General features: G+C 38.4%; 1 protein-coding gene across 1 annotated transcript in view; it reads left to right on the forward strand.

Annotated features, from left to right (window-relative positions):
• Positions 1-22260, forward strand: part of RFX3 (regulatory factor X3) — a 331177-nt gene that overhangs the window by 305768 nt on the left and 3149 nt on the right. The window contains 1 exon segment of the mRNA XM_049773246.1: positions 21087-21129. Coding sequence (XP_049629203.1) covers positions 21087-21129 — 43 coding nt within the window.

The following is a 22260-nucleotide window of genomic DNA, read 5'->3' on the forward strand; positions in this document are numbered from 1 at the left end:
TTTTTTTATTGACTTCTCAGAAAAAACAAAAGAGAGAAGCAGTTGGTTATGACAGGGTTTGCACATTGATATTTATTTGAACTTACCAGTTATTTCTTTATAAGCATACCCATCTTTCCAAACACCCACCACACACACACTCCTTAGTATATTGTTCACAACTTTACTTGATCAGTATTTAAACTTGCTTTACTCTCAGTTCTAGATTTAGTTCACGTATGAAAACACTAAGTCAAAGAACCATTCTCAGTCCTTGAAATCCCATTTAGCTAGAGGCATTTCATTTTGAAATCACCATACTATGTTCTTATAATTGAATAAAATTCTAGGATTCTAGGATTCAATCAATAGTAATTGAAAATTGAGTTATGAAGACTATCTGTCTTGAGTAGAAGCATTTGGGGTCTTTTTGCAAGTAAAAGAACATTTAATTCTCATATTAACCTTGCCTCTTTCATATGTAAAGAAATCTAATTCCCAAAAAATTGAACTTCCCCAGAATCATATAACTTATAGTAGTAGGGAGAGTTGTGATGCTAATATAGGTTGTACTGGTTCTTGTATTATCTGCTACAGTCAGCTCTGTGCCTGAGTTTTGATTTCCTGTTTCTTCTTAATATTTTTGTTTTATTTGTTTTTGTTTTTGTTTTTGCTTTATTTTGGGGTCTCATCCAGCAACACAGGGCTTACTCCTATATTAATGCCACTGTACTATCTCTTCAGTCCCATCATTTAATAACTTTGAAAACTGAGCACATTACTTATTCCTGAGCCTTAGATTTTTTTAATTAAAATAATAGACACAGAAGGTAAGGTTCTTGCCTTGCACACAGCTAACCCCAATTCAATTCTAGCACCTCAGGAGCTCTGCCAAGAGTGATCCTAGAACACAGAGCCAGAGTAAGCCTTGAGAAGAGCCAGGTATGGTCCAAAAATAAACAAAATATATGAACCATTTCTTTTTTTTCTTTTCTTTTTGGTTTTTGGGCCACAGCATGTGATGTTCAGGGGTTACTCCTAGCTATGCGCTCAGAAATCATTCCTGGTGTGGAGGACCATATGGGATGCCAGGGGATTGAACCTCAGCCCATCCTAGGTCAGACATGTGCAAGGCAAACGCCTTACCGATGCGCCACAGCTCCGGCCCCTCTATGAACCATTTCTTAAAGAAGTTGGATAGATAAGTATAGAGAAAATAAATAAGTAGACAGACACATTATAGGTCCCTATTTTGTTCATTTTTATTTCCTTTTCTTCCTATAAGTATGTAAAAATATGTCGTATATTTTATTCAGTAGTTTCATGTTTCTGTTATGCATTAAAACTTTTTATTGATTTTACATGGATAATCCAAGTAATAATATATACAGTTAGAAATTTCCCTTCATATTATATCCAAATGTATATACATGTACATATGTTCTTATGTATGTTCAGTCATACAAAGCTGAGCCAAGAGATTAAAAATAAAACAATGGGTAACATAGAAGTAACCACTGGCTTGAATCATAATATTTATGAGGAGGAAAAAACCTAGATGATTTTGAAATATTGAGTAAAATGATTCATTGAATCACCAAAAAAATCTAACAGACATCTCTGAGATGTAGCCAAAGTGGCAATCAGGCAAACTAAGTCTGTGTGGAAAAACACAACCTGTAAAACAGTATAGGGAATAAACTGTCTAAAAAATAAAAGAACAACATTAGGGAAGAAGCATAAACATAATTAGGGCTAACCTGGACAATCTTAACTAGACTTGTATTAAATCTAATAGGAATGAATTGAGGTCCTCTTTTTGCTATTAAATGAAATTATGTTTTTCAGGAATATACATGTTTTAAACCTACTTTCAAGTGGATAAGTTGTGCATAAAAGTAAATGTCTACAAATAAAAAATAAAATATGAATTACCTAAGTAATCATAAAATATTAATTTATTTATGTATCCTAATTCATATCTAGTAAAGAATGCAAAACAGTTTCCTGAGTACAGTTAGGAGTAAGCCCTGAGCACAGCTAGGTATGACCAAACACCCTCCCCACAAAATGAGCATAAAACAGGTAAAAATTAAGAGGGAAAAGAAAAAGAAATTCTTATGTTCTAAACAGATTAATATGGAAGGTTACATTTCTTACAATATTGGGGTAGGGTAGCAGCCTTACTCAGGAATCTTAACAGTTTTGATTTTATACATTGTAGATATCTAGATAAGCAGTATAAACAGCTTTCAGAAATGTCTAACATACCCTGTGAGAGATAGAATTAGGATTATAGTTAATTGACTTTTAGGAGATGTTCTTGGATTACCTCTGAACACAGTGTCTTCACAAGGATCTTTTAAAAATGAGAGAAAAATATTAATCAACTTTAGAAAGATGTAGCAGGAGAAAGACCTGGCTTGACAATATTGGTTCCTAGTAGGGAATGGGCTACAAAAAAGGTTGTAGATAGCCTCTAGATGTAGGAAACCCCACCAGCCAACACCTTAGATTAGTGAGATCAACTTCGGGATTTTGATGTCCTATACTGGAAAAATAATAGGTCTGTATTCTTTTTAGGCACTAGGTTTTTGGTAATTTTTTACAGCCATAGAAGGAAATTGTTACCATGTGAAAGCTGTACTTACTCTGAATAATTGTAATTTTAGTCTCTCTTCTCCTCTCATGGACCTAAATATCAATATTATTTTTCCATTTTTGTTCATTTTGATTTTGTTGCATTTCTGTTGCATGTGGGATTATACCTGTCAATGCTCAGAATGACTCTGCTCTCTTGACCATATATGGGATGCTGGGGATCAAATCTGGGTCAGCCACATGCAAGGCAAACATACTTCCCACAGTGCTGTCTCTCGAGCTTCAGTCATTTCTCTGTGGGTGATTGCAGTCTGAAATTTTTCCCTTAGAGAGTATATGCCCCATGTAACTCATGTATCCTTTTCAAAGCTTTTCTCTTTTCTGTAGTATTTTCTCACATCTCAAATCATTCCTCTTTACCCATCACAATTAAACACCACCCTTTGCTCTATCTCTGTACATACAAGTTTGCAGATACTAGAGAAAGATTGTTTTTCTGACTTTTTCTTTAAACGTTTATTGATGTTGCTTTCCTCCACTCTTCATTGGCTGATACCCATGCGCCTATGCTGTTAGCTCTAAAGCATTTAGTTCTATATGCTTCTTTGGCCAAAAGTCTTAACACTGTAAATATAGAAACCCTTTCCTTTGACTGTTTACAAACTGAAGCACATCTTGGCTTAACAAGCTCTTCTAGCCAGTAACCAGCCCATCATATGACTTTATACATAAAGGTTATGGAACCAAAAAGATAACACAGTAGTTAAGTTACTAACTTTCCATGTGGCCAACACAAGTTTGGTCCCTGGCACTGCTGTCTTGTTCCCCCAAACAGCACCAGGGAGATCCCTGAGTATCACAGGTGTAGCTCCAAAATAGATAAATAAAATATGTAATGTAATGGGTCATAGTCAAATCGTTTTGTCTATGACTATTATTTATACAGTAGTGGAAAAGTTGAGAAATTGAAGCACCACCATAAGGCCCAAAATATTTACTATTTTACCTTTTATGAAAAATAAAATTTCTAATCCTTGTTCTAAACCATAGGTTTTGTATCTTGATATCACCAGTTAAATCAGATATATTGTATGTGTCCATGGTAGTCAAAATTAACAAGAGTTAGTTTAGAATTAAACATCTGTTATCTTAGTAGACAAATATTATATGTGCATATGTATGCTCATTCATGTATGATTGTATCTGTTTGCTGACACATCTCTATCTGTTTATGTGAACACATTTTGTGTAACTTGAAATTTCCATGGGGGAAGTATTTTCACAAGATAATGTGATGATGATTACTACTAATTCTTTCTCCTGAGAATGGGGTAAACTTGCAGCAGAGGTATCCCTGAAAGTGAGGTTTATCCTGTTCCCACTTTGGCCACTGTGCCCCCATGTTTTCTACCCTTCCCATGCTTGCTGTCTGTAGTCCCTGACTAGTTTTGTATGTTTCAGGATCGAGGATTGCAAGACTTCCTTCTCTCACTATGAAAAGTTAGCTGTGGTCTGGTTTCTCACTCTCTCTACTCTCTCTACTCTCTCTCTTTCTTTTACACACACACACACACACACACACACACAACACACACACACACACACACACACACACTTTTTGTGTTATGGGTCAAACCCAGCATGCTCGGTACTTTCTTCTGACTCTGCACTCAGGGATCAGATCACTGGTACAGCTCAGAAGACCATATGGGATGCTAGGGTTTGAATCCAGGTGTGCTGCATTCAGGGCATGTGCCCCATGCTCTCTACTATCACTCTGCTCTAAGCCTGGTTGGATAAACTACTTCTCAGCTGATTGGCCACACATAAGGATTATACTCTAGGTTTTTCATAGAACCCCCATAGTTATACTGGCCATGCTGTATGGTTTCCCATTTATGATTTATAGTTATAATTAGTTTTCTCATAAATTTATGAGTTTAAAAACCTCCTACAGCTTGCATTGACAACACTTTTTTTCTTTTGGAGGGGGCCACACTCAGCCAGCATTACTCAAGATTGTTCCTGGCAGGACTCATGGTCTATAATGGGTGCAGAATATTGTATTTGGATCAGCCTCACGAAAGGCAAGCTTCCTACCCATTCATTGTACTGTTGCCCTAGCCCTGACATTTTTCATTCTCCTCTTACCCAGGAGAGTACTGCTTACTATGAATCCTAATCATGACATGAGACAAAAGATTTATAGGGTAGGAATCTATCTTTTGAAAATACCAAATATTTTTTCTGGCCCATTTCTTTAGAACATTCCCTCTGTCAGCCTGGCAGGATTTGGTTCCTACATAGATCACAGGTAATATGCATTATAACTGCGAAGCACATTTTACATCCCTAAATGATAATCTTCTTCCATGTGTAATGGACACATATTCACCTCTCTGCTTCCCCTTCCCATACTTCTTTCCCTCTGATTCCTAATCTAGAACCACCGTATTTTACTATATAATATTGTCTCCAATAGCTATGTACGATTAAATCTAAACTCTAGATTACCAAATTTATTACCAAAAATTTTTTGTAAGATTGAAATGAAGAAGCAAATTAATTTGCTATTAGCCTTTGCCATGAATCAGGTGTTGTGAGAAGATAAACGGGGTCCCTAGCCCCATCTCAGTGGCTTTAAGTGGAGAGGACAGTATGAGATGAAGAAACAGTAAATATCGTATGTGGTGTAGATGGTTTGAAGGATCATCTGAAAGAGAATGCACATGCTTATGCTATCAGAATAAGCTTTCTAAGGAAGCAGTATGGAGAATGAGATACTTGAGATCATAAGATTTGAGAGAAAGTCTATCGGTACTGAATCATGAAAAGTACTGTCTGTCAGTGTGCACCTCAATTGGTAGGAGCTCTCTGCTATTCCCTACGCAGCAGCATAGCAAGTTAGAACACAAGAGTTTTCCCATTTCTGGAACTGAAACTTCCTTCACTTTCTTGGGAGTCTCTTTTTTATGCAAATTAGTTAAGCTTATTCTTTACTGTTTCTTTTTGTGTCTTATCTAGGGATTTATCATCTGCACTCTTCTGTGATTCTATGTTCTTTATATTTATGCTGTCTTCCCTGTCAAAGTTTGTATCCCTCCATCCCGCTCAAAAGATTTGACGTTCTTTGCCCTTTAAAAAAAAAAAAACTTTATTCTCAAACCTTATCTAACATGTTCTAGGCTTACTCACCTTTCAGCTAAATTCTAACCTTTCATTAAAAAAAAAAAGCAACTGCTAAAATCTCCATAAAGAAAGAACAGTTACAAATTGCTCTGATGGAAACTGGCTGCCAAGCTCTCAGTAGTTGATGAGTTGAACAAATTGATTCTCATAATCAGTCTATTGGATGAAAGTGCTCTTCATAATCACCTGTATTCTCTTTTCTCACATTTAATATAAGTTTTAAAAATTTACTCAAGCATATAGGATAACAAATTTTACCTCTAAAATTTTTAATTCTTTGTTTTTAATTTACTCTTTTTGCTGTATCAGATATGGCTTGTTCTCTCCCCAAAATAGCTAAAGACCTTAAGTCTCTCCAAGATGTATTTTAAATAGGGTTTAGCAAATTGCTGAGTCTGCTTAGCCACTAGCATACCACATTGAATGTGCATGATTATTTTGTTTTACTATCAGCAGAATCATTCTAATTTTTCCTCTTCTCTTGCTTTCCCTCTTATCTCCCTTCTTCTTTCCCCCTCTTTTTACCTTCCTCACCCTTTCCCTTCTTGGCCTCCTTTTCCTTTTCTCTCTTCCCTTTTTTGTAATATATGAAAAGATATAAAATCTTTATTTAAGCACCATATTACAATCGTGATTGTAATTGGGTTTCAGTCATACACAGAACACCCCCCTTCACCAGTGCAATATTTCCACCACCAATACCCCCACTTCTTCCTTTCCAACCCTTATATTTGAGACAGGCATTTTACTTCTTTCTCATTAAGATTGTCATGATAATTGTTAATGTAGTTATTTCCCTAACTGCACCACTACTTGTGGTGAGCTTCATATTGTGAGCCGGTCTGGCCCTCATCTCTATTGTCTCTGTGAATTATTACAATAATGTCCTTAATTTTTCTGAAAACCCATAGATGAGTGAGACTGTTCTGTGTCTATCTCTCTCCCTCTGACTTATTTCACTCAGCATAATAGATTCCATGTACATCTACGTATAGGAAAATTTCATGACTTCATCTCTCCTAACGGCTGCATAATATTCCATTGTGTATATGTACCACAGTTTCTTTAGCCATTTATCTGTTGAAGGGCATCTGGGTTGTTTCCAGAGTCTGGCTGTTGTAAGTAGAACTGCAATGAATATAGATGTAATGGAGAGATTTTGAATTGTATTTTTATGTTCTTCCCTTTTCTTGCCTTCTCTTCCCTAATCATCTGCTGTGGAAAAGGTGAGGGAGCTTCTGAGGTTCTACTCTATGCACTGGCAACAGGGGGTTGCCCTTGTCTGCTCCTGGCCAGATTCTGTGTATAGAAGCTATCCCCTCTTCCCTGAGCACCTCTGGAAACTGTTCCAGTTCCCAGAGTAGTACCAAGGAGCAATGGGCTAATTAGAGAGCCTGATAGTAAAGGTTGTATTGAGCCACTATATCCCCATTTTCTATATTCTGAGGTGGGCAAAATAGAGATGGCATTTCTGTTTTGTAATATAAGATGAGCTGGTTTGCAGGAAAATTTAAAAAATACTTGTCTCTGGGCCAGAGTGATAACACAATGGTTTGTGCATTTTCCTTATATACAGCTGACCTGGGTTTGATCCCTGGCATCCGATCTGGTCCTCCCCATTTCGAATAAATGACTTCTGAGCATAGAGCTAGGAGTAACCCAAGTGTCTCTGGACATGCTCCCTCCTACCACCTCAAAATGCTTATAATAATTTCTTTTTGTTTTTTTCCTTACTTTTCCCTTTTCCTTTCTCCTTTCCCCTCTTTCATTCCCTTCCCTTCCCTTTTCCCTTTACATTTCCTTTCTTTTGTCCTGGTACTTTGAGTGAACCTACATCCTTATATGTACATAAAGCATTCTATACTTCTGATCTAAGTCCCCTGTCCCTGAAATTTCATTTGTTTTCATGTTCTCAGCATTTCAAATAATCAGATTAATTTGGTTTAGGCAAAAGCTATGTAAGGAGAGCTGTTTGTTAAGAACATTGACATATTTTTAAATAAGTTATGACTAAAAGCAATGTTTCTTATTAAGAAAAAATTCAAATATGTACATAGCTTGGGGTTAGCTAGCTTGTTTTATATTACTGGACACCAAAGGCAATGATAATTTAGGCTCAAGCAACTTTCAGGGATTTTTCCAAAAAAACAGCTGGAATATTTGCTTATTATATAGATACAGAAGTAGATCTACTTCACTACCAACTTGTTTCCACAATTGGATTTTAAGTATCACTTAAAACAAAAACCTTACTATCTTGTGTCATTTGGAACTACTTTATAAATCATCATTTAGCTTTGTACATTCTACATAACAGTATTTATGATTTTATAATTGATGGCCAGAGGATATAACTATAAAATAATGGGACAGTCTTTAAAACAACACACTAGGAGCTATTTATCAGGAGACTATGTTCCCTTCAAAGCAATCACCTAGAAATGCTACACATTTCTAATAATGTTCCAATAATGCTGCCTTGCTTAAGATTTGGAATGCCTCTTTTAAAAATTCTCCAAAGGGCAAAGAAGTAATAAAGAGTAAAGTGACATGCTAGGTTGAATATTCTGAATTGTGACAGAGATGCAATTCACAGTGGTATGAAATTCAGAAATCAACCCAGAACCAAATACAGTGAGTGAATAAATTTGAAGTTGTTTGGAGTATAATATGTATATAAAATATTACATGTACTTTCTTAAACAATACACTAACTCCTGAAATTAATTGTCTAAGAGGAATTTCAGAATGTATACACTCCCAAGTTAGCTACTATGAAAAACAATATGGATTTAAAAAAATGGTATGTTTACAAAATAAGATTAGTTTTATTACTTTATAGACATACCTCGTAGATGAAAAAAAATTCTCCTATCTTGGAACTCTATAAGCAGACTTCCGAATATAAGTAAAATTTCTGTCTCTTTTTAAGCCTGTTGACAAATCCTCATTTCTTTTTTTTTTTTTTTACAGATTTATTTTTTTTTCTTTTTTTTTTTAAACACCTTAATTACATACATGATTGTGTTTGGGTTTCAGTCATGTAAAGAACACCACCCATCACCAGTGCAACATTCCCATCACCAATGACCCAAGTCTCCCTTCGCCCCACCCGACCCCCGCCTGTACTCTAGACAGGCTCTCCATTTTCCTCATACATTCTCATTATTAGGACAGTTCAAAATGTAGTTATTTCCCTAACTAAACTCATCACTCTTTGTGGTGAGCTTCCTGAGGTGAGCTGGAACTTCCAGCTCTTTTCTCTTTTGTGTCTGAAAATTATTATTGCAAGAATGTCTTTCATTTTTCTTAAAACCCATAGATGAGTGAGACCATTCTGCGTTTTTCTCTCTCTCTCTGACTTATTTCACTCAGCATAATAGATTCCGTGTACATCCATGTATAGGAAAATTTCATGACTTCATCTCTCCTGACAGCTGCATAATATTCCATTGTGTATATGTACCACAGTTTCTTTAGCCATTCATCTGTTGAAGGGCATCTTGGTTGTTTCCAGAGTCTTGCTATGGTAAATAGTGCTGCAATGAATATAGGTGTAAGGAAGGGGGTTTTGTATTGTATTTTTGTGTTCCTAGGGTACATTCCTAGGAGTGGTATAGCTGGATCGTATGGGAGCTCGATTTCCAGTTTTTGGAGGAATCTCCATATCGCTTTCCATAAAGGTTGAACTAGACGGCATTCCCACCAGCAGTGGATAAGAGTGCCTTTCTCTCCACATCCCCGCCGACACTGTTTATTCTCATTCTTTGTGATGTGTGCCATTCTCTGGGGTGTGAGGTGGTATCTCATCGTTGTTTTGATTTGCATCTCCCTGATGATTAGTGATGTGGAGCATTTTTTCATGTGTCTTTTGGCCATGTGTATTTCTTCTTTGTCAAAGTGTCTGTTCATTTCTTCTCCCCATTTTTTGATGGGGTTAGATGTTTTTTTCTTGTAAAGTTCTGTCAGTGCCTTGTATATTTTGGAGATTAGGCCCTTATCTGATGGGTATTGGGTGAATAGTTTCTCCCACTCAGTGGGGGGCTCTTGTATCCTGGGCACTATTTCCTTTGAGGTGCAGAAGCTTCTCAGTTTAATATATTCCCATCTGTTAATCTCTGCTTTCACTTGCTTGGAGAGTGCAGTTTCCTCCTTGAAGATGCCTGTAATGTCCTGGAGTGTTTTGCCTATGTGCTGTTCTATATATCTTATGGTTTTGGGGCTGATATCGAGGTCTTTAATCCATTTGGATTTTACCTTCGTACATGATGTTAGCTGGGGGTCTAAGTTCAATTTTTTGCAAGTGGCTATCCAATTGTGCCAACACCACTTGTTGAAGAGGCTTTCCCTGCTCCATTTAGGATTTCCTGCTCCTTTATCAAAAATTAGGTGGTTGTATGTCTGGGGAACATTTTCTGAGTATTCAAGCCTATTCCACTGATCTGAGGACCTGTCCTTATTCCAATGCCATGCTGTTTTGATAACTGTTGCTTTGTAGTACAGTTTAAAGTTGGGGAAAGTAATTCCTCCCATATTCTTTTTCCCAATGATTGCTTTAGCTATTCAAGGGTGTTTATTGTTCCAAATGAATTTCAAAAGTGTCTGATCCACTTCTTTGAAGAATGTCATCGGTATCTTTAGAGGGATGGCATTAAATCTGTATAATGCCTTGGGGAGTATTGCCATTTTGATGATGTTAATCCTGCCAATCCATGAGCAGGGTATGCGTTTCCATTTCCATGTGTCCTCTCTTATTTCTTAGAGCAGAGTTTTATAGTTTTCTTTGTATAGGTCCTTCACATATTTAGTCAAGTTGATTCCAAGATATTTGAGTTTGTGTGGCACTATTGTGAATGGGGTTGTTTTCTTAATGTCCATTTCATCCTTATTACTATTGGTGTATAGAAAGGCCATTGATTTTTGTGTGTTAATTTTGTAGCCTGCCACCTTGCTATATGAGTCTATTGTTTCTAGAAGCTTTTTGATAGAGTCTTTAGGGTTTTCTATGTAGAGTATCATGTCATCTGCAAACAGTGAGAGCTTGACTTCTTCCTTTCCTATCTGGATTCCCTTGATATCCTTTTCTTGCCTAATCGCTATAGCAAGTACTTCCAGTGCTATGTTGAATAGGAGTGGTGAGCGAGGACAGCCTTGTCTTGTGCCAGAATTCAGAGGGAAGGCTTTCAGTTTTTCTCCATTGAGGATAATATTTGCCACTGGCTTGTGGTAGATGGCCTTCACTATATTGAGAAAGGTTCCCTCCATTCCCATCTTGCTGAGAGTTTTGATCAAGAATGGGTGTTGGACCTTATCAAATGGTTTCTCTGCTTCTATTGATATGATCATGTGGTTTTTATTTTTCTTGTTATTGATGTTGTGTATTATGTTGATAGATTTACGGATGTTAAACTGCGTGGTCCTAGAGTCCCCCGGAGGGGCCCGGCCAGCGGGGAAACGGCTGGGAGGCTCTTGGACTTCCGCACTCTTATTTTGCTGAGTTAAAAGAACAACCACACCTGTAAAAAATCTGAGAGAGGTTAGTAAAGAAGACCCCAGGCGAAGTTCCGGTCAGAGGCAAAATTTATTGGGTTCAGCAACTCTTATATAGAGGAGGAGAAATGGGCAGGAAAAAGAACATGTCAATCATACTTTTTGGCGGGAAGGTTTTTAGAACAAAGGGCAGTAAAATATTCAGAAGGGATGGAGACCTTATGTTTCCAAAGTGGGATCTGCAGCCGCTTATCTGGGCTAACATCAGTTTGTGAAGGGGGCAGGTTTTTGAAGGTAGCTATTAACTCCGGAAAGAAGCTAAAGGGAGTGGCCTAGATCTGGATTTAGCATTGGGGGTGTTCACTTTCTCTTTGGTTTCAAAGAAAAAATCTCCTTCAGCTGTGAAATACCTTTCCTGTTAGTCCAACAGCTTACAGCAAAATCAGCAGATGGGCAGCCTTAGGTAAAGGCTGCATAAAAGACAGAAGACAGAAAAATTGATCCTCTGACAGGATACTGTCTCCAACATCTCCCCCTTTCTCTTCTAATAAAAGAAGGAAAGTCGTGCGTGGGTGGAAGACCCTGTCTTAGGCGTGCAGGGTTTGACCAGGTCGGACATGGCTATCAGCCGCATTTTAAAATGATGGCTACGGACGCGGTGGGTGTGCACGGAGGTTCGATTTATACGCCGTAGCCTTTTGGGGCCATGCCCTAACTGGGACCCTACTAATCCCGTCATAGGCATCTCCACAGCCGAGAGCACAAAGACCGGAGCGAACTCCGTCTGTTAGCTATGCGCTCAATCTCCTGGAAACTTAGTGGCTGGAGGGGCGGCTTGGTGATTATAGCCAAGTTTTCACAGGAAACACGTGGGGCTAGTTGGCAGTGAACCTGAACAGAGGTTTTTTCTTTATCATCTGCCAGATTTTTAACAAGGTCCGTGAGTTTGCGTAGAGCCCATGGGCCAAGGGAAAGGAGCAGCATGAGGCTAATGAGGGGTCCCAAAACAGTGGACAGTATAGTGTGAAGCCAAGGAGAAGAGAAAAACCAGCCCTGGTACCAACTTTGTTCTTGATTAAAATGGCTCAGAAATTCTTTCATACCATCACCAATGTGTTGAACACTGTACAACATTGTTCCTTAAGGGCTACACAGATTCCCCCTTCCTAAAAAAAAAGGAAAAATACCAAAGTAAACCACAGTGGTTAGCTGCACTATGTTTGCTAGGGATACAATAGTGTGCTTTAAGTATTGTAAACTTATTGTAAGTTTGAAACATTTGTAACAACAGTTATATTTAAGGCAGTAACAGATTTTTAAGTATGAACCAATGAATAAATTATTGTGCTTACAGCGGTAGCACCCAGGCCTATGATTAAGGCTAGGGTGAGAGCAGGTTTGACAGGTAAGTTAGGCATTAAAACAATGAAAACACAGTAGTTTTAGGACTGAAAAAACAAATGTGAAACAATGGGGGAGATAAACCAGTGAAACAGGCAAGAAACGTTAAATTGGGGGCAATTATGAACTGAAAGGAGGAATTAATGACAAGAATTTGATTACAATTTTCAATAGGGGGAATCATATTGGGTACCAAAAGGCAAAGTTCAAGTTTCACCACCTGTTTGAAGGTGATGCTGAAGTGAGGCTTGGGGCTGGATCGCAGAGCGAAGGGGTCAGAGACAGGCAGGGGGTTACCAAAGCAGAAGGGCGGTTGAGATGAATAGCAGATAGGCAGGGTCAGTGATGGTGGAGGCGTTGACCATTTGCAGGATGAGGTTCGAGGTGGGTGAATAGCAGGTACCGAAGGCGTCTGCGTTTGGACGGAGGGCAGAAGCGTTGATCATGACAAGGATGAGCTGAGAAGAGGAGGGGGGTCCGGAGGACAGCATGGGCAGCAAAGGGTGAAGAGAAGGAACCAGAGGTGTTGTCATCGTCTTGCAAGGGAGAGTGAAGTGGAGCAAACAAATTAATGAAGCCTTGGTGCGAAGGGGGTGGTTGGTGGCAGTGGGCATCAAGGACAGCCAGGCAGAGTACCAATTTCAGCATTTTCTTTAGGCAGAGTTAGTTAGAAACAGGTCCGGCAGGAATGGTGGGCTAGCAGGGGGTGACAGGCTGTTTTGAAGTGGGTGAAGATAGGACTGCAGGAAGCTGTAGGAGGTCTATAAGAAAACAACTTGGCAGGAGGTAAAATGATTATTTTTGAATGCCACAGGAATGCATTTTGAAACCTTTAAACTGAACTTAAATGATTTCTTTTAAACTTCTTAGTTATTATTTTAAAGCTGGATGCTTTTTTCTCTAGCCAAATTTGGCCTTATTCTATTGGCCTTAACTACACATAGCAGAAAAACTGGGGATTGCAAAGTCCAGAAATTCTCCAGGAAAAAGTTAATCCTGATGGCCATTTGAGAAATTTTTGGGGTTTACCATCCCCTACCTTTTTTGCCATGCTGATAGAACAAAGCTAGCTGAGCACAGGATTTTTGGCAGGATTTCACAGTTTGTTAGATGACCAGACTAAGCCAGGTAAAAAAAATTAATTGAAATTTTAAAAATGGATAAGGCTATAAAAATTGTATTTATTATGAAATGCAAAAATAACAAAGAAACAGACAGAACAAACAACACGAAACACAACATTGTGGCCACTTTCACGCATAACACACACACATGAACAGACAAGAGGATTTATTTAAAAAATGCATTGGAAAAATTGACAAGCGCTTTTAAATATTTAGCCGGCATGTTTGTAAAAAATTGTTAACATAGCTGGAGTGGAACTGCTGAAAATAAATTTTAAGGTTTAGCTTTAACACAAAACATTTTTAAAACAATTTTAATTTGAAGTTTCAAACATGAAGTAAGATGTTAGCAGTTAAAATTTTTGTTAAGTAAAATGGTTAGTGAGTGCTGTAGCAGGAGTTTTCACTGTGAAGTATATTATTTGCTGTAAAGGAACAGGTTTGTTATAAATTGGTTTTACAGTAGAATAGTAAGACAGCTGTAATAAAGTGTTAAAATTTTTATGATTAAACATGAGAGCATGAACTATGATTATTAAAGGTATAAAAATTGACTTAAAAAACAAACAACTGTTTTTACTATGAAGACTTAAAGTGAATAATTTGTAAAAAATATTAGATACCAAATTAACAAGATGTTTAGACATTATAAAATATAGTTAAAGGCATTTGATGTACTTTTACACTTAGAGCTGAAGACCAAATTATATTTAACACTTGTTAATTTGCTTATAAAATTTAGGTACCTTTATAATGCTAATTAACAATATTATTTTAAAAAAGGCTAACCACAACATGAACAGAGACAATTTAAGATTAAACTTGGAAAATGCAAAATTATGTTTACTTACCTTTGAGTTTAAAATCAGGCTTGAAATTAAGAAAAAGGACAAAGCTACTTAAGGTTTAATTTTATGAATATTAATTTATGAACAAATTTATTTAGTTAGTTATTACACTGTTTTTGTTTTTAAAATGGCTTTTATGCCACTGTTTGAACTATTTAATTGCCTTTAAGGTTTAGACTATTTGGTTTAAGTTTTTTTTTTTTTTTTTTTTTATGTTTTGCACTTAGGTACAGAGAAACTTACAGTTTTAAAAAGAGGTACAAAGTATTGCCACACATACGTGACCTTTGCATAGGTTAAAGAACTTTTTATGACATTTTGTAACATATTTAAGACTTTTTAATTTTACCAACTGTGGCCTTTATATTTAGAAAAACATTTCAACTTAGGCATCCCAACTCAGGAAAAAGGAACATTTGTAGCACCAGAGAGACAATTATAAAAACCTGAGGGAAGATAGGCATTTGTATAGTAAGGGATGGGAGGTTTTCGCCCTGCTCGCTGAATTTTGCTGAAGCGGCCGCATGGCCAAGAGAGGGGGGGGGGGGAGTAGCAAAAGTTTGTTGCCCCGTGTGGAACCGGGTTTAAGCTGGGATTTGGAAAATGGGCGCTGTCCCTTTAAGGTGAAGCCAGCGATGAGCTCAGAGATTAGAATGTGTGCTTGCTTGCTGGAAGGAAAGATTTTACTGCGGAGAAAAAGTTAACTTTGCAAGAGTTCAGCTTTTCAGGGGGGAGACAGCGCCGCCCCCAATAGATTTCAAGCAGGAGAGCGTGTAAGGGGCTGGGGTCACACGGCTTGAAACAGCTGTGAGGCTTTTTTTAATTAAAGACTTTGCTTTGTAGCAATTGCCGGCTAAGGAGGGGAATAAAAACTTTGAGGGAGCAAGGACGGAGCTGAGGCAGGCTATGGCAGGGTAGGAGAAACGCCAGGGAGATTTTTAAAGACTGCTTTTAGTTTTGCAGCGACAGAAAAGCTGGAGGCAAGGTTAGGAGAGATGGTATAGGGTGTGAGCATTTTGTTTTTCTGAATCAGAGTTGGAATCTGGAAGTGGAATTGTGGCTGCGGCGGAGGTAGAACCAGCGTTAATAGTTTGCAGCTACGAGTGCTTTTTTGCTTCCCCGCACTTTGCCCCGCGGGGGGCTGAGGGGGGTGCAGGCATAGAGAAGGGAGTGGCGGTGGGGGTTAGCACTTTGGAGAGTGACTCAGGCACAGAGCTGCTGACAGGCTGGGCCCTGGAAAAAGTGTGTTGTTTCTATAAGAGTTTAGAGACTAGGATTTTTGCCCGCCCGCTGGCTAGAGATTAACAGCGCGGGGGGGAAAGCGGCGGAATTTTCGCCCGCCCGCCGGGGAGAGCTGCTCAGGGAAAAAAGCAGCGGCTTTAACAGGATTAGCACAGAGGTTGAAGCGGCAGAAGTGAAGATGAAGGGTTAAAGGAGGGAGGGAACTGAGAGATTTAAAGCGACAGGAACCTGAGAACTAGATTTTTGGCAAACATCATAAACAAAACATTAAGAAATTACAAATAACGTGACACCCATGGCGTATCCACTGGGTGAAGCCCCCAAAAGCCAATTAAGGGGCGGCGAGGGGGACGACGAAAATACTGCAGTTTATTTTGATCAAGGGCTGACTGTTTATACGCTTACCTTGGTGAGGTCCTTTTTTGCGTTTTACAAAACAGCTCCGGACTCGCCTGGCTCTCTTGGTCGTCCGAGTGTGGTGGTCTTCGAGCCCAGCGTTGGGCGCCAAAATGCGTGGTCCTAGAGTCCCCCGGAGGGGCCCGGCCAGCGGGGAAACGGCTGGGAGGCTCTTGGACTTCCGCACTCTTATTTTGCTGAGTTAAAAGAACAACCACACCTGTAAAAAATCTGAGGTTAGTAAAGAAGACCCCAGGCGAAGTTCCGGTCAGAGGCAAAATTTATTGGGTTCAGCAACTCTTATATAGAGGAGGAGAAATGGGCAGGAAAAAGAACATGTCAATCATACTTTTTGGCGGGAAGGTTTTTAGAACAAAGGGCAGTAAAATATTCAGAAGGGATGGAGACCTTATGTTTCCAAAGTGGGATCTGCAGCCGCTTATCTGGGCTAACATCAGTTTGTGAAGGGGGCAGGTTTTTGAAGGTAGCTATTAACTCCGGAAAGAAGCTAAAGGGAGTGGCCTAGATCTGGATTTAGCATTGGGGGTGTTCACTTTCTCTTTGGTTTCAAAGAAAAAATCTCCTTCAGCTGTGAAATACCTTTCCTGTTAGTCCAACAGCTTACAGCAAAATCAGCAGATGGGCAGCCTTAGGTAAAGGCTGCATAAAAGACAGAAGACAGAAAAATTGATCCTCTGACAGGATACTGTCTCCAACATTAAACCAGCCTTGCATTTCTGAGATGAAACCTACTTGATCGTAGTGGATGATCTTTTTAACGAGGCATTGAATCCTATTTGCCAGGATTTTGTTGAGGATCTTTGCATCTGCATTCATCAGTTATATTGGTCTGTAATTTTCTTTTTTGGTAGCATCTCTGTCTGGTTTAGGTATCAAGGTGATGTTGGCTTCATAAAAGCTATTTGGAAGTGTTTCTGTTTGTTCAATTTCATGAAAGAGTCTTGCCAAGATTGGCAGTAGTTCCTCTTGGAAAGTTTGAAAGAATTCATTAGTGAATCCATCTGGGCCTGGGCTTTTGTTTTTCGGCAGACATTTGATTACTGTTTTAATTTCATCAATGGTGATGGGGGTGTTTAGATATGCTACATCCTCTTCCTTCAACCGTGGAAGATTATAAGAGTCCAAGAATTTATCCATTTCTTCCAGGTTCTCATTTTTAGTGGTGTAGAGTTTTTCAAAGTAGTTTCTGATTACCCTTTGAATCTCTGTCATATCAGTAGTGATCTCTCCTTTTTCATTCCTGATACGAGTTATCAAGTTTCTCTCTCTCTCTTTCTTTGTTAGGTTTGCCAGTGGTCTATCAATCTTGTTTATTTTTTCAAAGAACCAACTTCTGCTTTCGTTGATCTTTCGGATTCTTTTTTGAGTTTCCACTTCGTTGATTTCTGCTCTCAGCTTTGTTATTTCCTTCTGTCTTCCTATTCTTGGGTCCTTTTGTTGAGCATTTTCTAGTTCTATTAGCTGTGTCATTAAGCTACTCAGGTAAGCTCCTTCTTCCTTCCTGATGTGTGCTTGCAAAGCTATAAATTTTCCTCTCAGTACTGCTTTTGCTGTGTCCCATAAGTTTTGATAGTTTGTGTCTTTATTGTCATTTGTTTCCAGGAACCTTTTGATTTCCTCCTTGATTTCATCTCGGACCCACTGGTTATTGAGCATGAGGCTGTTTAACTTCCAGGTGTTAAAGTGTTTCTTCTGAGTCCCTTTGGAGTTCACAAATAATTTCAGAGCCTTGTGGTCAGCGAAGGTAGTCTGCAAAATTTCTATCCTCTTGATCTTATAGAGGTATGTTTTATGTGCCAGCATGTAGTCTATCCTGGAGGATGTCCCATGTACATTGTAGAAGAATGTGTATCCAGGTTTCTGGGGATGGAGTGTCCTATATATATCCACTAGGCCTCTTTCTTCCATTTCTCTCCTCAGGTCTAGTATATTCTTGTTGGATTTCAGTCTGGTTGACCTATCCAGTGTTGACAAAGCCGTGTTAAGATCCCCCACAATTATTGTGTTGTTGTTGATATTATTTTTCAGATTTGTCAACAGTTGTATTAAATATTTTGCTGGCCCCTCATTCGGTGCATATATGTTTAGGAGAGTGAATTCTTCCTGCTCTACGTACCCCTTGATTAATATAAAATGTCCATCTTTGTCCCTTACAACCTTCCTGAGTATAAAGTTTGCATTATCTGATATTAGTATGGCCACTCCAGCTTTTTTATGGGTGTTGTTTACTTGGATAATTTTTCTCCAGCCTTTTATTTTGAGTCTATGTTTGTTCTGACTATTCAGGTGCGTTTCTTGTAGGCAGCAGAAGGTTGATTGAGTTTTTTGATCCATTTAGCCACTCTGTGTCTCTTAACTGGTGCATTTAGTCCATTGACGTTGAGAGAAAGAATTGTCCTGGGATTTAACGCCATCTTTATTTCAAAATTTGGTGTGTCTTTTGGGTAGTCTTGTCTTAGATTAGGTCTTTCAGTTTTTCTCTTAAGACTGGTTTTGTGTCTGTGAAGTTTCTGAGCTGTTTTTTGTCTGTGAAGCCATGTATTCTTCCGTCAAACCGGAAAGTGAGTTTTGCTGGGTATAGTATTCTGGGTGAAGCATTCATTTCATTCAGTCTTGTCACAATATCCCACCACTGCTTTCTGGCATTGAGTGTTTCTGGTGACAGGTCTGCTGTAAATCTCAGGGAAGCTTGCTTGAACGTGATTTCCCCTTTTGATCTTGCTGTTTTCAGAATTCTGTCTCTATCTGTGGGATTTGTCATTGTGACTAGGAGGTGTCTTGGGGTGGTTTTTCTGGGGTCTCTTTTGGTTGGTCCTCTTCGGGCATGCAGGATTTGGTCACATATATTCTTTAGCTCTGGAAGTTTCTCTTTAATGATGTTCTTGACCGTTGATTCTTCCTGGAAATTTTCTTCCTGGGTCTCTGGGACTCCAATGATTCTTAAGTTGTTTCTGTTGATCTTATCATAGACTTTATTTTCATCTGTTCCCATTCTTTGACTAATTTTTCCATTGTCTGCTCATTTGCTTTAAGTTTTTTGTCCAATCTCTCCTGCTGTATGGAATTGTTATGTATCTCATCTTCCACAGCACCAAGTCTATTCTCAGCTTCTGATACCCTGTCCCAGAGCTTATCCATTTTGTCATTCACTTCGTTTACTGACTTTTTCAGTCCTGTTAGTTGACATGTTATTTCAGTTTGGAGTTTTGTGATTTCTGTCTTCATATTTTCTTGGTTCTTATTAGTGTTCTGTTCAACTCGATCCATGGTTTCTTGGAGTCCGTTGAGCATCTTCCATATTGCTAGTCTAAAGTCCTTATCTGAGAGGTTGATTAGTTGGTTGGTATTATCTGGTCATCAGAATTGTCATCTTCATTCTCTATGTCTGATGCTGGCCTGCGTTGTTTCCCCATTGTCACACTTGTATTGTGGGTTTTTCTACGTGTTGTGGTGGTATTCATTGTCTATATGATGCAGGCAGCACACTCCTCTGGCTCCTCCCTTTCTGGATGGGCTGACTTGCCTCTAAGGGAGGGGAGTCCTCCGTGGATGAAGCCTCACACTGGGTCAAATCTTAGGCCCGAGCATGCAACAGAGAAGACAGTCCGGAGAGAAATGTTTGCTTCTGTGATATAGAGCCGTTCTTAGTGTGATTTTTCCTTCTTGCTGCAATGGAATTCTTTCCTTATCAAGAGTGCACGGCCGCGTAGCGAAGCGGAGCGGCCATGCTCCGCTGGAGCCTCTTTTTGCCCCACTCGCAAGAGTTTTACGCAAGAGGACAGTAGACAGACATAGACAGGTCACACTCACAGTTTTTCACAGTTGGGCCCCACTGGGCCGGTGTACTTTCGCGGATTTTCCCCGCCTGGTGTCACACACAGGGAGCAAAGCTTAGCCGGTTTTCATGCTCTGTAGTCTCTCCCTGAAAATGGCGTCTGACAAATCCTCATTTCTGATTATGACATAGCTGAATCATCATCTTTAAAAAAATTAATATTTAGAAAGTGGCTGTTTCTAGGTTTCACATTTACACTTTTCCAAGTAGCATTGTTGCCTTTGCTGTTGAATATTTTATATAATGTGTCCATCTTTGTCCACCTCAGAATGTTTTTTCTCACTATAATATACTATCAATTTCTTGAAACGAGATCAGAAATCTAAGGTTATGACTATTAATTGCTTCTGACTACTTTCTACTCTTTTATTTGCAAGAGTAGTGTTCGGATGGATGCCTTTCTTTTTTAAAGTGAAACCCATTAAAATGATGGGAAGTTTCAGATTAAATATTTCATAAAAGCAGCAGTCCTCAACATTGGGATTCCTATCATACACTATATATTTCTACAAAAGAGAACTTGCAAGACCAAGTAGTTGGACCATATGTCTGCATTTATATATTCCAAGTAGACTCATGGGACGATGCATGAGGGATGGAGCTAAATGTACCCTCCTTCCTCAGGCTTTTCTAAATTAATTCCAGCACATCCATCTTCATCAAGACCATTAGCTCCCTATTTCTTTACTGTTAACATGAAATAAGACAAAATAAAATGGAGCACAGAAGGCAGAGAAAATTGTAACCCTTTGCAAAGAGGCTAAGACAGCTAAATTGTGACATAATTTAAGCTGTTCAAATTTGACAAGTTTGATTAGAAAATTATGTGGCCTCTGTAGGTAGAGATCAAAATGGTCACTAGTTTACAATTTTAAAAAGTCATAATGTACCACAGACTGATAAAAATTTATTTTATTTTCCTCAGTAGTAACTGTTGCACTAATGACTGTTGTTTTGCAGTTTGGTGATTTGAATGCTGTGTCTCCTGGAAATCTGGATAAAGGTAAGAATTGAAAATAATGTACATTTTTAAGGACTTTTTCTGACAGATAAATTCTAATTGAGGAAAGAAATATAGTCTATATCCACAGAACCCTTATTTTGTGGAAATAGAATACAATTTAGGATGAATATGACAGTTATGTCTTTTAGAATTCTTCATTATTTCTCTATTTCTGAAACTTCTTTCAGTGAGGTATATTAAATGCAAGAAATGAATATAAATGCAATTACAAACTCTTCTATTTTCTGCCTTAAGTTCAGTAGAAGCAGCAGAGTCCTAAAGAAATATGATAAAATTGGACCCAGTATTTTTATTCCAAACCCACTAGGCATAAAAAAAGACTTCTCAGCCTACTCATATTACCATTTCATACTTTTCAGTGGTGGGGAGAGGGGAACACTCAGAGAATGCACTGAAGTTTAGAAGATTAACAAGATTAGAACTGGTTATAGGTAAAAAAGGATTATAATATGCTTCTTAATTGTAATAGCATTCTTGCCACTCTACCATGATCACCCAAGAAATACTGCATTAAAAGACCCTCAATATTGGGCCTGAGAGATAGCACTTCAGATAGGCCACTTACCCTGCTTGCCACCCTCCCAGGTCTGATTCCTGGCATCACAAAAGTTCCCCTCAGCGGAGCAAGGTATGAGCCACCACCACCCCCCAAAGAAAAGAATCTCAGTATACAAAACCACAGGTTAATAGGAACAAGCCTGATGGTGAAATAAATTTAAAATAGTACATGTACAAAAAAAAAAGATTAAATTTTCAGTTCATATTAAACAAGTAAAATAAAATAAGTATAATTTTTTTGATTAAAAAGTCACAGAAATATAAGCCTTGAAAACAAAACTTCAAGTATTTCTAATTAAATTCAGGGACAGGAACAAAATGTGCAAAAATTGAGAAATAATAATTAACTTTTCCAAAGCAGAGCCCACATCTGTGGGGAAATTTCAGAAACAATTGTAGCCTGAGGATTGACTAAGGGAATTTGCACATGAAAAACCACACCATTCACTGGAGCAATCTCTATTAATGGTGGTTGGTGTTCATCTTTTATTCCTCTGGAATAGTGATGTGTGGTGTTAAGCTTCTTTTCCTCTGATGTGGAAAACATTAATG

This window comes from Suncus etruscus, chromosome 1 (assembly GCF_024139225.1).
Source record: "Suncus etruscus isolate mSunEtr1 chromosome 1, mSunEtr1.pri.cur, whole genome shotgun sequence".
Taxonomy (NCBI): Eukaryota; Metazoa; Chordata; class Mammalia; order Eulipotyphla; family Soricidae; genus Suncus; species Suncus etruscus.